Consider the following 16,142-nt stretch of genomic DNA (forward strand, 5'->3'; position numbering starts at 1 on the left):
TAAAAGCATGACACACTGACTTTTATCACAGGCACATAAAGGTGACACAGGCCCGGAGTGGCACTTGTTACCACTCTCAGGGCTAGATCTAGTACATATAAATGCCCAAGATAGTGGCCATATTGATAGCCATCACCCTAACGCAATTGGTACTCGATTGGGTCGGCTCACACCTTAGTTATCTTTTCATCCACTTCCTTTTTTTTATTTATTTATTGTGATAGCAATTAGATAGACACTCCAGGCGTATTTTTGCTATCACCATGATGTTCCTTATAAAGTCCAAGGGCGATAACACCGTAGCCGCGCATCGTATATGCTGTATATGCGAGTGAAAGCATGCCAGGTAAGCCGACGATCGCGACTCAATTTGGTACACACGAAGGAGAAATCGGAGAGCAAATGCGCCCTCTTCCATTGCGCGAAACGCCATAGGGGATGGCAGGGAGGGAGCAGATTGTGCTCCGGCAACAACTGTGCATTCCGCAACCGGGCGCAAGGGGGAACTGACAATCGCGGCTCAATCTCACACGCCATATATGGAGAAAAGCGGGGAGGCAGCAAGGGAGGCTTCGACTCCACTAACAAGTGTGTACTTTTCACGGCCGCAGGCAGTCACATACACCGTATCTTGAAAGAGTTCTGCAGACGGCTCATACTTTTGTGCACAATGTGTTCTAACCACTCTTACGTTGAAGTGATACACGGCACGAAGGTCACTTTGCTGGCTGCTGCTGGCACACTTGCTCACACCAGCACATTCACAGAAAGTGTCTGCGCTCGTCAATGTGATGTGTTCATGTTTGCTTGTGTGTGCTGACACCATATGCTTGTTAATTCTGTCAGTTGGTAAGCGAACTTTTCCAAGGGCCCTATTAGGTAAAACTATTCCAATATGTTTCTATTCCGATCTCCTGACGTCAAATTTGCGTAACCACCAATGCAAGCACCAGGCGGTCACCCGCAGGGTTGTCTGAACAGACCAATCAAACACTTTCCTCATTCATGGGAGGTCACTTTTGTTAGCTTGAAAAACAAATAACATTTCCTACACTGAGCGGCTTGTTGTATCTAATTGGCTGACAAGAGGCGAGCAGAACGCTGAAGTGGAGAGGGATTCGATTGGGCCGAGCCACTGCAATGAAAGTCGATAACCGGATGAAGAGGGTGGTGCCGGCGTCTACGATTGGTCGGCTTTCCCTTACTTAGCTTGCGGTGGCTGGTCGAAAATCGCAGCAGCATGCAACGGAAGCTCAAGAACGACACTAAAACGGACCCTCAGCAAAGAAGAGTTGGCAGAATGAGGGGGTAAACGTGCTGAAAGTGCTCGAAAACGTTACACGGCAACGCAAGAAGTTTTATTATACGCAAATACACCCATGCTCTCCGGCAGGCGCAAGTAGCCAGCGTCTGAGCGATCGGCGGCAGCCATCTTTTATTCCTTTCGAAACGGAGCAGCGTGCGGCTATTCCGAAGAAAATTCAGTTTTGTTCGGCATATTAATGCATCTTTATCGCGTACACGTCACTTTGACGCGGTGAGTTCTTGCGGTTTTGTGACGTCGCGTGACAGGCAGGTGAAGTGGGTGCAGCCCGAAAACTTTTTATCAATAGCCGAGGGCTAATGGTGAAAAGGGGTCGAATCAAAAATAACTGTTTTTCTTTTTTCTGTCAAATCATGCATAATCAGTGTGTATACATCATATCAGATGGGGAGGTATCGCGGTTTTCGTGACGTCGCGTGACAGACAGGTGAAGTGGGGGTGGTCGAAAAAAGTTTTTGGCCAATCGTGGAGGGCTGATAGCATAATTGGAATAGAAAAGTTTGGAATAGTTTTACATTATAGCACCCCAAGTTTACACGGCTGATAAAGCTGCTATCCTTACTTCGTGTAGCTGTCTACTAATTTGTCATCGCAACTGATGCTTTGCGTTTCAGGCGGAACTGCAATTTCTTTTTCTTTTATTTATTATTTTCTACATTGCCATTCAACCACAGCTAATTACCCCTGTGCTTTCCTTGGCTTCATTGCCTGTCGGCTTTATATAGTCGTGATTAACAAAAATCGAGCTCCCTTGGTTTTCCTTCTTCCCATTCATTCATAATGAGGGTCTCGAATCTGGCAGCCTTGATGCCATTAAGTAACATACAAGGCTTTATTAGCCTCGTGCATGCTCCTAAATTCACGTGTTACATGACGCCATCAGGCAAAAAAGGATGTTCCACATCCGCCCGCCATGGTCCGGAGTGGCGCTGATTGGCACTACCAGGGCTAGATCTAGTACACATGAATACCCAAGATAGTGGCCTGATTGACAGCGCTCACCATAGCATAATTGGTAGCGCAATGCACGCATAATGCAAAGGTTATCTTTTCGTGAACCTTCATTTTCTCCTTTCAACACTACTTTCAACATTTAAATTTCCACGGCTAATAACACCTATGCTTTCCTTGGCTTCATTGCCTTTTGGCTTTAAACACCAACTTTTGCCACAAGCGTATCGGTGGTGCCAGTTCGTGGTGGTACCTATCACGATAGTGGTAACGCTCGACTCTCACGTGTCCCCTGATGTTGTTTTCCTCGCATGGCTCTCACGTCTCCTATAATGCGGCTTCCACATAGCTAAGCGCTGGCAGCGGTCGGTGTGGTTGCACCGTATTACAAGAGATGGCGCGAGTGCTGTGCTACTAAAGCCACCTAACGGAGCGGTTAGTGGGGCGCAAAAGGGAGTAGGCTCTTCCTCTTTGGCTTGGGGTTGGTGGGTGGCACGGACCTTTTGCGTGCTCACCCACTGTTCACAGGACCATCGTGCAAAAGGCTGAGAAGCAGGACACCGGAATGCACGACACGATCGTTCGAACACGTCACCATTCATGTGACCGTACACGCGAACAATTAGGCGTTGGTATCCAGCATGGGGACGAACATATTCGCTCTCTATCCAGTCGCGGTGAGTCGGACTTCCTCCATTTGTTGCGCACCCATTGGCATGTTCTGCGGCTAGTAATTCAGCTAGCAGGCATTACTGCATGAAAGGTGCAATAAATGCCCCTTTGATTGCTTGCACTACTGCGTTGCCATTCCTTTGTCCCAGAAACATGTGTGATACCCCACAAGATTACTCCAGCGTGCATACCAAATGAATGTGGGCATGCTTCAAACATTCACACCCTGTCAACCTCGTCTTGCCTGGTGCTCCAGGTGCATTTTCTTGCCTCCCTGGGAAGCCAGAAAGCTTGTAGTAACTTAGATTCTTGTTTAATTTGTTTGAATTAACCAAAATGTTCAATTCTCCAAGTCATGAGTCTACTTTGCCTGCACATAAAAGGCCTCTATTTGCAAGAAAAGAGATGCACATTTCACAAACATGACAAAACCACAGCTGCTCTCACCAAGCCATCCTTTGTGGACTTTGAGGAGACTGGGGTACTACGACTGGAAGAGGAGCCCGAGCGACTAGGTGGCCTCTCCCGCTTGATGGGACGCTCGCTGCCATTTTCTCGTGGTGACAAGCTCCCATTGTTAGCAGGAGACACAGGGTCCTGTAACACAGTCAGTGGAAGGCAAGGTTCAAATGACAAAGGCAACCAAAACACTGGTGGGCCTCCTGCCTGGATTGTACATGTACCTAATACCAGGTATACCACTTACCTTAGTATTTCAAATTTCTTGGCCTGAGGTAAACTCACTAGCTATCAAGGGGACAAGGTTCAGTAGTCCTAATTTCTTTGGCGCTCGGATATTTAAGTACCTGCATTACTATAAGAACAGGTCACTGACCAGCAACAAAAAAATAACTTGACATTTTGGGATCTGTGTAGGTCCCTCGTTCACAATGAGTCAGGCATCACAAGATTCGTTTACTTATGTAAACGAATATTGGGGGCGAGAATGTACCATGGTGCCACCTGCCATCAGAACCTGAATGACTTGTAAAGTTGAATGACTCAACGTTGTTCAATCTGAGTAAATTGGGTTTTCGCACTCTGCCTGATCAAAATGCAGTCGCAGTGGACAAGATCAAACCTGCGACCTCGAGTTCAACAGCACAAGACCATAGCCATTCAGCTACCACAGCAGGCTGCACTGCTGCAGCAAGTTCAATTGCATTTCGGAGGAATGGTACCTAATCAACCTTCCTCCTTCTTTTTTTTTTTTTACAAATGTTGCTCACCTCATTTGCAACGTCAACTTCCTGGTTTTCATCATCATTGTCCTGAAAATAAAAGTGACATATTTCAGATGCGGAACTATAAAGAGCAAATTCAATGAGAAATTCAGTATGGCCATGCCTTTTTTTTGTCTTAAACCATAGAGTGAGCTGGTTTCATTCCCTTCTGTTATGAGAAGGAGCCTAAATTCTCGATATGACGGGTGTTGCGTTGCCTCAAGTTCAAAATTCCAGCGGCAGCACTAATGATAATGTGCAGTAACCTTAAATTTCATAATCTTGCTCACAATCAAGGCAGGAACAAAACATGCATCAAACAAGAGCTGCAAGTACACGTGCGATTCCTGCTGGAGCCCTGGATGGAGTTTGGAAAAGCTTTGGCTTGTGCAAAAGGGTTGGCATCGCACTGACCAAACAGCTTAGTTTACACGACAGTAGCTTACATGAACAATGACATCATGTTTGTCTTCTTTCCGTCGCTTCTTGTCAGATTCTGTGTCCGGTGTCCGTGTTCTCAACTTTGCATCACGTGGAGAAGGCGAGTTTCTCTGTTCAAATGAGAAAAGCTTCTTTTTAGACATAGTGGGCTGGCAACATATGAACAGAAATATGTCATCCACATAAACTGCCCCTTGTGTGTATGAACACATAGCAGATAATCAATTACTCTAACCTATGACTAGTTAATGCTCAAACACAGCCGTTTCCTTATTTCCTGAAAAAAAAAACGAAATATAGTTCAAAACCCAATTTATAATGCAGATGCTATGAAAGATTAAACAATCTTAGAATGATGGCTTTATCTGACAGAGTTATGCAGAGTTATGCTGTTGCGCAGTACACTTGGATGTGAAGCTGACATTACAAGTTCTTTTGATATGAGACAGAAATGCATCTCCCAATGAGCTCAGAGAATGACAAACTGTCTTAGCCCCAACTGTGTCAGCCCCTAATTTATTGTTATCCATGCTTCCCACTATTTGAGCTATACAAGTTCTAAAAAAATGCAGGTGGCAGGTAATGCAATCTAAGACCTCAGTTTATTACTTCGTTATAGTTTAGCTTAAACAGGCGGACGTTACTTTCATTACAAGTAACAATTTGCAACCAGCTATACATAGTTACCTGATTCCCCTAACAAACTCCTTACACAATTAATTGAGTGCATGTGATGCAATTGCAGAAGGAGAGCTGGTCAGTGCTCCAGGCATGCCCATTTAATAGGCAACCTAATACTACTCTGATATATTCATTTCTAAAATACACCATAATATACAGTTGGTGCTCCATGTTTTCTCTAAAGGGCTTATGTATTCCTCATGGGATGAAACTATAGAATTTCAATGTATTTTGAGTCATATCTTAAATAGTTGTACCTTGAAATAGGCACAAGTCGGAGGATTCCTAGTAAATTGCCTCCAATTCGGCTTTTGAAATTTTTGTCTCCAATTCAGTTATCTGATCTGGAATATTGTATGCATTCACTCCTGTGATAACTTGTTGTGCAAGGGACAGTACTTGGAAATAAATAAATTGTAATATATGCCCCAGGTAATTAATCAAAAATGTAATTACTGCATTTGTTAATCCAGTACTTGCAAACAGTAATTTATTTTTCCTTTCCAGGTAAATTCTACCTCTCCAATTAACCAAGCTGAAATGGCACAAGTGTGCCAGCTGCCAGAGGCCAATTCATTATTTTTTAACTGTACAGTATAATTTCTATTTTACTGCCAGCAGTAATGTTATTTTAAGCCAGCATATTTCTGGCTTCATACTTGTTATGAACGATGAACAAATGACATAAAAACTAGTTTGGAGGATTTTTACTACACATCTTTGGTAAGCTTTTTTCCATCAGTCCAGTACTTCCCTTCACCTTTCTCTCACTTCACTTTACCTAAGTAATAGAACACTACTTAAAAAATTGGCTTTATGTTTGACAACTGGGTATTACACTCACCCTATCATCAGCAGCCGCTGTTAATCCAGGAGGGAACCCATTTGAAACAGGACAGGAGAAAAAAAAAGGATAAAGTTAGCACACAATATAGTAATGATTATTAAAACAGTATATTTTAAACAATGTTAATGTACTAAGCTTGATATGAAACCTTGCTGCATTACAGGTATAGAAAGCAAGTACATACAGTTAAGTGCTAATAGTAACAGTTCATGCTGCTGACACATCTGGGCTCCTTAGTACGTGAACATGAGGCCATTTCCATAAAAATTTACAGTGATCCAGCGCATTACGACGCTGATGATTCTTGCAACAGTTAAAATACAATGGCTATGACCAAGGTATCCAGCAGAGAGTGCAAAAGTAATACAACTGGGTCACAGTTTCGTTACACTCTGCTTGGCATGAAACACATCTATCACTGCTAACAAAGCAGAAACCAACTGAGCCACTAACAGTGCTGCTCGAACATACATGGATTGTGTTGGCTAAGAAACAAACACTGCATCTTTGCTGTGCACTCGCATAAAACATGCACAGAAAAAATACTTCATCCAGTCCAGAGATTGTCTGTGGTGACATTAAAATGACCTAAAGGAGACAAGGAAGGCTGTGCAGCAATCACTTGTTCATGTGCTACAGTGGCATATTGTTATGCTGGAAACAAACAAGCCACTAACCTAATGAAGAGAAAATGCATCTGCAGGAAAAACAAAGAAGCAGAGACGATGCCTGTCTCAGAATATAATGATGCCCTAAAGATAAACCGTTGCCTGGCTCGCCCAAACCTCATCATTTCAATGTACAGTGTAGCTATATCACTGCCCAAGTGCATCACTGGTACTATTATTTCTAGAATAACAATAATTATGGCATAAAAGCACAGAACAATGTCATGTCAACCTCACCACAGTATGCACAGATTTGCAAGACCTCACAATCAGAAGGATTTTTTTTGTTCAAAGTATAGGCTGTCTGCCACATCTGCTTAAGACATTCTTTCATTAATTCAATCAGGTGTTTGCTCAGAGGCCATGTTGCTGCATAATTTCTTTGTACTTTTTGTATCATGCTGTGATCGTTCATTTAAAAAAAATAATTGCCTCCCTTTTTTCTCAGTTCTTATTTCCAATAATAGAGAGGTTTAGCTTGTCCGGTATTCGGGTAAACGTGAGCAGCCTGCATGGTGCAGCCACCTGGTGGCGCAGAGCTCAAAGAGACAAAAACAGCTAATAATGCATTAACCAAGTTGCATTACTTCGCTGCTGGTGTATATTTTCGGCACTGGAATAATCGTGTTGCTGATAAAAATTTATACCCGCAGCAAAGTAAAATACACTCGGTTACTGCAACATTAGCTGTTTTTGTCTGTTTGAGCTCTGCACCATGCAGGATGCTCACATTTACACCTCCGCCCCAACGCCCCATTCTCCTGCGTTTACTAGAATATTGGACAAGCCAAACCTCTCTAGTTATTAATAGAAAGCAGTGGCCATATTTTGGCCACTGGAAAGCCCACTTTCTGAACTTGTGGCTACATATTGTTGCTGCAGAAAGGGTACTGTTGAGCCCTAGCTGAATTACTGAGCAAGCAGCATTTTAGGAAATATTCCAAATCGTGCCAAAAGCAAGCACATGCACAGACATCAAATAAGGAGAATGAGAGAAAAGAATCGCAAGGTAAAGAGCATTAATGCAAAACGCATCTCACAGCGTCACACCAAACTGCGGTAATTACTCTTTCCAGCCACTAGACAATAAAAGCAAGCAAAGAGCTCAGAGTCGCCGGAACATTTGTAACATTGTCTGACCGCACCAAGCAGTAAAATAGCTCCTCAAAAACTTCATTCTGCTCCATGCGCCAAGTAGCCCAAACATAAACACCTTGCGCAGCAGCGGCTGCAGCAGCGGCACGCTTGTCGTGCTCCTTGAGTGCGGCCACAGGCGCCAAGCCCGAGGAGAGAGCGAGCAGGCTGGCTGCACTGTTGGGCGGCCCCAGGGCCAATGCATGCGGCATCAGTGGACCCATGGCACCGGGGCCCCCATGTGCGAGTTGCTGAGCTTGCATCTGTTGCTGCAGTGAAAGAAAAGAAAGGCAGGAGGGAGGGGGCTGCAATCAGTAACAAGCAATGGGAGCAACGCCTGCATCTAGTGTGGACTGTGCACCCAAGATTATATGTGTATGCGGCTGTCCATGCAACAAAGGGCAATATTCAGAGTACAGGAGCACAAACCTTAGCGACACAAGACTACCAGCACCCAGAGTAGAAGAAGGCTGTTATCAGATGCCTCTGGCACTCTCATATTCATGCTCTACTAATGATTGATTGAATCGGAGGGCTCAACACCCCCATTAAAGCTGCACTTTGGCTAATAAGTGGCACTGCAGTGAGAGGGGGGGAGGAGGCTTTGACCTGGGGTTATTTAACATGCACTTAAGCAAATGTACGCAGGCATTCTTGCATCCCCCACCTATCAGAATGTGGCCACCATGGCTAACGCTTTAATGCATGCTCAGTCGCTATGGTGAGTTCATTGACCAGTGCAAAAGAGCAAGACTGAAGGTCACATCATGGTGAAGGCTAGTCTTTACACTGATAAAGGGAACAAGACATGCAAATGTGCTGATTGACAGCTGCTATTGCTGTATCTGTAGGCGCCATTTTACATATTTGGCTAATAGCCCCTTTGCATATATGCTTTTGTTTATGACACTTAGACAAATGCCATGTTAAGTTAGATCTCTAGGTTACCTTTCTGGAACTCTCACAGCATTTATTAAATAAATAAATAAATATCTCCTGCTATTAATGCATGGAGACACTAACACAATTGACATTAATGTCCCATATACCTATACAAATTGATGTTAATAGTATATCCAGACTATGAAATTTGCTGAACATTAAAAATAAGAAAAATGTTTCAATTCTTTTTACTGTTGGGTGCAGGTTTTATTTTAAGCCCACAAACATTTTATAAAATAATTGCCAAGCATCAAGAAGCTCAAGAAATATCTAAGCACCATGTTGAAGCTCCAAAACTCCACACCCAAAATCAGACTAAACAATTTTTATAGTGTATTTGTTACAGCATCTAAACGCGACCTTATATTACTTTGTTTACGCATTAGTATTGAAAAAATCAGATTATGAAATTTAATATCCCAAATCAACACACAGGCTATGAGAGATGACCCATAGCAGGAGTCTCTCAATTAATTACAACCACCTGGGTTCTTTAAAATGCATTTAAATCTTACTGCATGGATGTTTTTGGGTTCTGCTCCCAATCAGCATGCGGATGCTGTGGCCGGAAGCAGAACGCCATAGTCAGTCACCGCGGCAGGCAGTTGTGCCACAAGCCTAATTCACAAATTCATGGCGTATATTTGCACTTCAAAATGACACATAATATGCAATTTTGTCCTCTAGTAGATGCAGTTTACAGTAATGTTATGTCCGTTTATATCGCTGCACCACACAATCGCACACTTCAATCAATGTACATTTTTTTTTAATAACTTGAGGGCCTAAAGAAAGAAATCTGCCTTGAACAGTCGGCAGAAATTTACCTTCGCTTTTAACTGCAACAATTCCATTCAAGTCTGTTCAACGTACGGGGTCCCGACATCGATTCAAAAAGGAAGCTTTTCTTTTTTTCGCCTCTCTCGGATGCGTAGTGCGCTCTGCTTAACTAAAATCTGCCCTTTTAATCTCCAGCAGTAATCCGACACCGGTGCAATCCGAACCCCGTCTCCAACCGGACTGCACGCCGCTGAGCGGTTTCATCGAGCACGTTACCTCATTCATGCTGCGGAGAGGGAGCGAAGGAGTGAGGGGTCTAAGTGCAGCAACGCAACGCTCCTCCGCTCCGACATAGGAGAGAACGAGAGAGAGAGATAACGCGTGCAGAGGAAACGAGAAAGGGTAAAGAGTAGAGGCTCCCTCCTCCAGTACTACTCACCATGAGGTGCGCCAGGCCGGTGTGCTGCTGCTGAAAAGAGACCAACCCGCCGGTCACCACGCGGCACACACTCTCGCTCTCTTCTCGCGGGCGTCTCGATTAAGCGCTTGCCGCCGGCCGCGCGGATAATTAAATCGGCCGCGGCGGCGGCGGAGGAGGCGAAGGGCGCCAGCAGACAAGCCGCGTAATGAGCACTCGCCGCCGCCGGGGGCGATCGATGCCTCACCTCCCCAACCGCCACCGGCGGATTAGCGCGCTGCGCCAGCTACGCCGACTCCCCCTCCACACTACCACCTCCGCCGCAACCGCTATTGCGCAAGGCTGCGCCCCCCTCCACGGGTCGCGCCTGCCAGCCCCGCGGGGCCGGTAATCGCACACGCGCACGCATTACGCGCGCCGTGCGTCTCCTCACGCCAGGCACAACGCGCGGAGGAGGAGAGATCAGGCACCGCCACTCGCAACTCCGCGCGTACATCGACGAGCCGTTGAGGGAGCGGGGCATGCGATGTCAATGGAACAACCGCGCAAGGCTACACTCGCCCCATTTCCGCCGAACTGATCCGACGGAGACACGAGCGAGAGAGCATCAGGGTGGTGGGGACGGCCGAGTGCGCGCGTTAGGTTTTCAAAGCACTGTACCCCCAAGTTTGATCTCGCTATACACAGGAAGGAGTTACGTACTGCGGCCGCGTGTGCCGCTTCAACAAGGGTGTCAAGGGCAGCTGCTTGCCAGAGCTGTACGGGAAGCACGGTACGTCACTTATTATAGCGTACGTGTCTTGTGACCTAGTTTGGTGAAACAGACTAGCGTTTACTACTCCGACAGGTTGCCGTTCATGGCAGAATTAATACATGCAGAGTAAGCTTGATTTCACCTGGAGGAACACATATATCATGAACAAATGCAAAAGGATTTGAAAAGGACGTACTGCGTGTGATGCCTACTGACTACGCAAAAAAAGAAATGGTTCGAGCTTGCGCATTCCTAGAACACTACATATCATGTTAACAGTGTACTAGGAACGATTTCCTTTCCCCACCTCTTTTCCACAGGAAAGAAAGATATAGCAAAACTAGCACTTTGTGAAATGAGGCGAAGGGACAATGCTCCGAACATGGTATGCAACAAACATCGTTGGTGGAGAAAAGGTGGAGCGCATTGCAAACAAACAAACAAACAAACAAAAACTGCTTGAAAGAATTAAAAGATGAATAATTTACTACGTGCACTCACAGACTTGAAACACAATGTCAAGAGTAAATGCACGAGACTGAAAGAAAAAAGAAACCAAGAAATGTACAGCGCTCTTACTGTCACAGTGTAGTTATCTTGTGCATTCATTATTCTCGTGGTTTTCTAAACTGCTAAACCGCCAAATCAATTACTACTCATCGAGTAGCCTTCTAGTGTCAAAAGAACGAGAATGCACACAAACGAGCCACGTACCCCGATAATGGCGTTGAGTTCAGTCATGGTGACCTGCTTGGCGCGTTCCACAGCGGTCGCCACTTGCTGTTGATGCTGCGTAGCAGATAAGAGTTGAGTGTTAAGTGGAGCTGCCAAGCAGCAACGACTCTCGTCAACTGAGGCCGAGGCACCACTTGCTGCTGTCAGCCTCTCTCGCAACCGCCAGCAACTCAACATCGCACCCACATAACATGTTTATGGTATGCGGACATTGCGACAAAGCTCATACACCTAGCGACCTATACCCAGCCGCATCCTTTTAAAGCGACAACGTTAAGGGCCCCGTATCGCAGAAAATCCAGCGTCCAACGTCGAACGACGTTTCGGCAAGAATTACGAACCACGCGGGCCCTCCATGTGGCGCAACAGTTACTGAACTAATTGAACTTCTCAAGGTAAAATACGTAGAAAAATCGTGAAGTACATCTTACACATAATCTACAAACATGATAGCGTCGGATTGTAATTTGAATATACGAGAAAACATAATTCTGTTACTCGAAAACTCACAAAAAAACACAAACCCCTTTTCCAGCGTTTCTACCATTCTTAGAGCAGCCATGGCCTGCCAGGTTTGCGCGTGCGAATCTCAAAGGCCATAAAGCTGCGCGCCCGGTTCCTTGCAACATCTGCAGATGGCGCTCGCCTCCGCCGTATCGCGGCCCACGCAAGAGGCCGCGTTTCTACCAGAAAGCTCGCCTCCGAGCATAGCGTCCGCTGCCAGCGCATAAGCTGCAGTTGCCGGGAAGCGTGAGAAGCAGTCAGGGATCTTTGAACGCTAGCGCGTTCCACTCTAAAAAACGAAGCTTAGGCGCCCTCCAAATTTTTACTGTTTCCTCATACTTCCACCCTTTTATTTTTTCTTCTTCTCGATGATACTCCCTCTCCTTTTCAGATAAAGGGCGTGTGAGCATCGAGGTCTCCTTCGGAGTTAAATAAAACGTACCACACCATGCTGTCAGAAAACGAGCACTGCGCGGCTCTCGCACTCGGTATTATTCGGATGCTGTACGCACTTTTGGAGGCGAAAAACTGCATTCCTGCATTCTAATTTCTTTCCTTCTTACTAGTATATTTTAAAAGGAAGTGGGGGCAGGTACATACTGCCCACCATTCACCGAAAGCTATAGGCCAACTCTTTATGTGGACGGAAAAGCGCACACCCAACAGGTGCGCGCTTACATGGCAGTGCGAAAGGTGCAGCTGAGCGCCGTTACAGTATGCTGGATGCACCGCGCGGTCACTTTCACGAAAAGGCAAACCTTGTGATATGGGGCTGCGTCCCAGAATCCTATACAATCACTTGTTGAAATACCCACTCACCTACATTTTTGTCATTCTGACAACACACTGTACTTACGACACTTCAATACAGACTGCATCCCAAAGCAGATACCCAGCCCTGAAGCGGATAACTTGGCGCTGTGAGTCTCTGGACGGCAGATGAATGGCAAAAGCCGTTTTAGCCCCTCAAAAATCTGAATGAACTAACCTCTTGCGAGAGGAACGGCAGGATCTGGGCGATGATGGCGTTCAGCCGTTTGGCCACCTCCGTCTGTAGGAAAGAGCGAACAAGTTTTTACTGCGGCTTCGTAAACAATATGCGGGAGCCTCGCACCATGTATATAGAAAGGTTCAACTCACCTGTTTGTGCATCTCGACGTTCAAACCGTACGACATCTCGTAGTACTGCCGAGAAGAAAAGAACACATGGGTTAAAGAACGGCTCACGTCTTCCGTCATCTCCACTCCACCCTCTTAAACCCGAACTGAATTTTATACCACCAGCATGCCCTGTGAACACAGTGGACGCCTTCTATGAATGCAGAAGCAAGACGCAACACCTGATTGGTGAGAAACGGCAGCGAAGTTAAAGTTTTCTGGCAGCACAACGCCCTCAGCTTTGAAGCACAGAACTGCGAGGAAATTTTGTTGCAGTTCCGAGTGCGTGTTGTCGCAGCATTCGAGCACATCTCTTCAATACTACAGCGCTGGCTCATCCAAAAGGGTCTACACGAAGGGTGAAGGTCGCTATAGTGCATCTCTTCATTGGTGGGCAAGCGGCACAAGCGCATTTCGCACCACTCGTACGTGGCCGAGGAGGAGAGTGACTTCGAAAATACGATTCAGAGCTTGAATATCGAGGACACCGATTGTCCAACGAGACGGAATGTTCAATGGTTCATCTGGCCGGCAAGACGGAATGTCCACTAACCGAGGCGTAATATCCAACGAGACAGATTATCCAACTACAAAAGCAAATGCTACAGTATCGAAAGTATTGATTGGCAGGGCTTCGTCTGGAGTACCCACAATCCGGCAACAATCGTTTGCACGCAAATCGATCTTTCAGTGCAAGCAACACAATCTTCTCTGCCATGCGGAGAGGGAAGTGAGAATTTGCGCAATTACTAAGTGCAGGCAACGTATCATTATTTAGCGTATTATGGCAGCGCCTCCAGAAAACCAAGAGGGGAAACGGGGACACCAAGGGTTCGTGCTCGTCGAGGAATGCATGTGCCCGGGATGCATGATCGGCTGTCTGCGATAGCGGACAGGGAATTTTGTACGCGAACACCCCCCTGGTTAGAGCTGCCAACAATTCCGAATTTAGCTGGACATTCCCGACTTTAAAGTAATATCCCAGAGTCCCGAATTGATCCAGTTAGGACGGCCATATAACCCCACATTTCTTCCCGGTACTGAATAACACTCAACAAAGCAGATTTACTTCTTATTACACCTGACAGCTAGGTCGGCCGGTCCTGTCTTTGGTTTTTTCTGTTGCATAATGTCATGAACCCAAACGCGTTTTCGCTTTTGTCGTGGTTCTAGTTTTGTTGCAGACCCTAACCGTTTGAAAGCCGTGTTAGACAACTAGCACCTGTCTTGTAAATCGCGACATGGTAGTACCAAAAAAATTAAAAATAAATAAATGGACAACTTTTTTGCACGTACACACTAGCGGCTCCTGGCACTGACCGAGTCGGTCGTTGCCGTGCCCATTCAGCCCGATTTCATCGGCTCAAGAGTTGACGACACAACACCCGGCCGGTACGCTCCGGCTTCGGCGACACCAATTCGCGCACTGCCCTGCCTCCAGTTAGTACCCCCCCCCCCCCCCCCCCGCTGCCACCATAACTTGGGTGCCCCAGAGATCTCGCGCTGCCTGCTTTATTGTAATATCAGGCGCTCTCCCGAGGCCTCCGTTTTCCTCAGTGCTGTAGTCGTAAAAAAATCAACACTTGCCCGGTGACAGGATGGCCAAAGTTGCCGGATTATGGCGACAGGAAATACCCAACGAGACGTAATGTTTAATCGAGACAGTGTCGAACGAGACGGAATGTCCAACTAAGGCAGATTAATGTCCAACACGCCTGAATGCCCAACGAGTGTGAATGTCCACTATAGGTGATTCCGTCTGGTACGTTGGACATTCAGGCTGCAAGCGCGATCAATCACATGCCCGAGGAGCCGAAAGAATACAAACTTTTTTTTTTTCGTTTCCCACACGATTGCAGACTGACACGCGCGCGCCTTTCCGCGCACGCAGCGTGCAGGAATGAAGAGCACGCAGTGTAGTCCTCGCCTGAAGGAAGGACGCGCAGTGCACGGTGACGGTTGACGAGTGAGAACGCACACCCACCATGACGTAGTGCCTCTGCATCTCGGTCTTCTCGCTGGCCAACTTCTCGCACTCGAGCTTGAGGCTATGGTACTGCGCCTGGAGAAAGTTGAACTCCTCCTTGATGCGGTCGCACGTCTCGGACACGGTAAACTTGAACGGCTGGCCCGCCTGCGCCGGGGGTCCCTGCGCAAAAAACGCGCCCGGGCCGGTAAAGATCTCGGTTGGCCCGTAGCACGAGCACTCTCACGACAACACACGCACCTTTAACACTACGTTTACGGCTACCCGACGACACGTTAACCAGCTTACGGTGTTAGATCAGATTCTTGGGTTTTACGTGCAAGAACCACGATATGATTATGAGGCACACCGTAGTGGAAGATTACGGATTAATTTTGACCACCTGGGGTTCTTTAAGGCGCGCACCCAATGCGTGCACGGCACACGGGTGTTTTTGCATTTCGCCCCCATCGAAACACGGCCGCCCCAGCCGGGATTCGATCCCGCGCCCACGGGCAGCAACACCATGGCCACTATACGCCACGACGGCCGGTAGCTTACGGTGTGAACAAGAACGGTGCGTTTAAGTCACGCAAAACGACAATGTTTAAAACTATTAGTCGACTGGCATTGTACGAAGAAGCCTGTTGTTCTGCACACTGAAACTAGAAACGCCGTCGACATGTTATTTCCACGAAGATTGGTGTGATTGTGATCTGCGCGCAAAAGACGCCTTATATATATTTTCCATCTTCAGAGTGCCTCAAGTTGAGAGTTCATCGGGGATTTATTTATTTATTTATTTATTTATTTATTTATTTATTTATTTATTTATGTGCATATAATGGCTCGCGTTAAACAGGAATCGTATGCAACGGTTTGTAACAGAAGTGTATATACCATTGCCTCCCTGCGAACGTTACACTTTACGTATGCGCACCCTT

At 46.3% G+C, this 16,142-nt stretch overlaps 1 protein-coding gene across 11 annotated transcripts in view; it reads right to left on the bottom strand.

Annotated features, from left to right (window-relative positions):
• The window catches only part of LOC126520240 (transducin-like enhancer protein 4), a 101,638-nt gene that overhangs the window by 35,135 nt on the left and 50,361 nt on the right, over positions 1–16,142 (bottom strand). For 5 of the 11 annotated variants that reach the window (XM_055065566.2, XM_072287073.1, XM_055065563.2 and 2 more), the window contains 10 exons: positions 15,217–15,381; positions 13,215–13,259; positions 13,063–13,125; positions 11,550–11,624; positions 10,103–10,132; positions 8,021–8,210; positions 6,137–6,153; positions 4,617–4,721; positions 4,177–4,218; positions 3,395–3,544 (listed from right to left, as the gene is read on the bottom strand). In XM_055065566.2, the coding sequence (XP_054921541.1) occupies positions 3,395–3,544; positions 4,177–4,218; positions 4,617–4,721; positions 6,137–6,153; positions 8,021–8,210; positions 10,103–10,132; positions 11,550–11,624; positions 13,063–13,125; positions 13,215–13,259; positions 15,217–15,381 (882 nt within the window). The remainder of the gene's footprint in view (positions 1–3,394; positions 3,545–4,176; positions 4,219–4,616; positions 4,722–6,136; positions 6,154–8,020; positions 8,211–10,102; positions 10,133–11,549; positions 11,625–13,062; positions 13,126–13,214; positions 13,260–15,216; positions 15,382–16,142) is intronic. The other 6 variants (XM_055065568.1, XM_072287074.1, XM_055065562.2 and 3 more) reach the window with 3 other exon arrangements.

The sequence above is a fragment of the Dermacentor andersoni genome, chromosome 3 (assembly GCF_023375885.2).
Source record: "Dermacentor andersoni chromosome 3, qqDerAnde1_hic_scaffold, whole genome shotgun sequence".
Lineage (NCBI taxonomy): Eukaryota > Metazoa > Arthropoda > Arachnida > Ixodida > Ixodidae > Dermacentor > Dermacentor andersoni.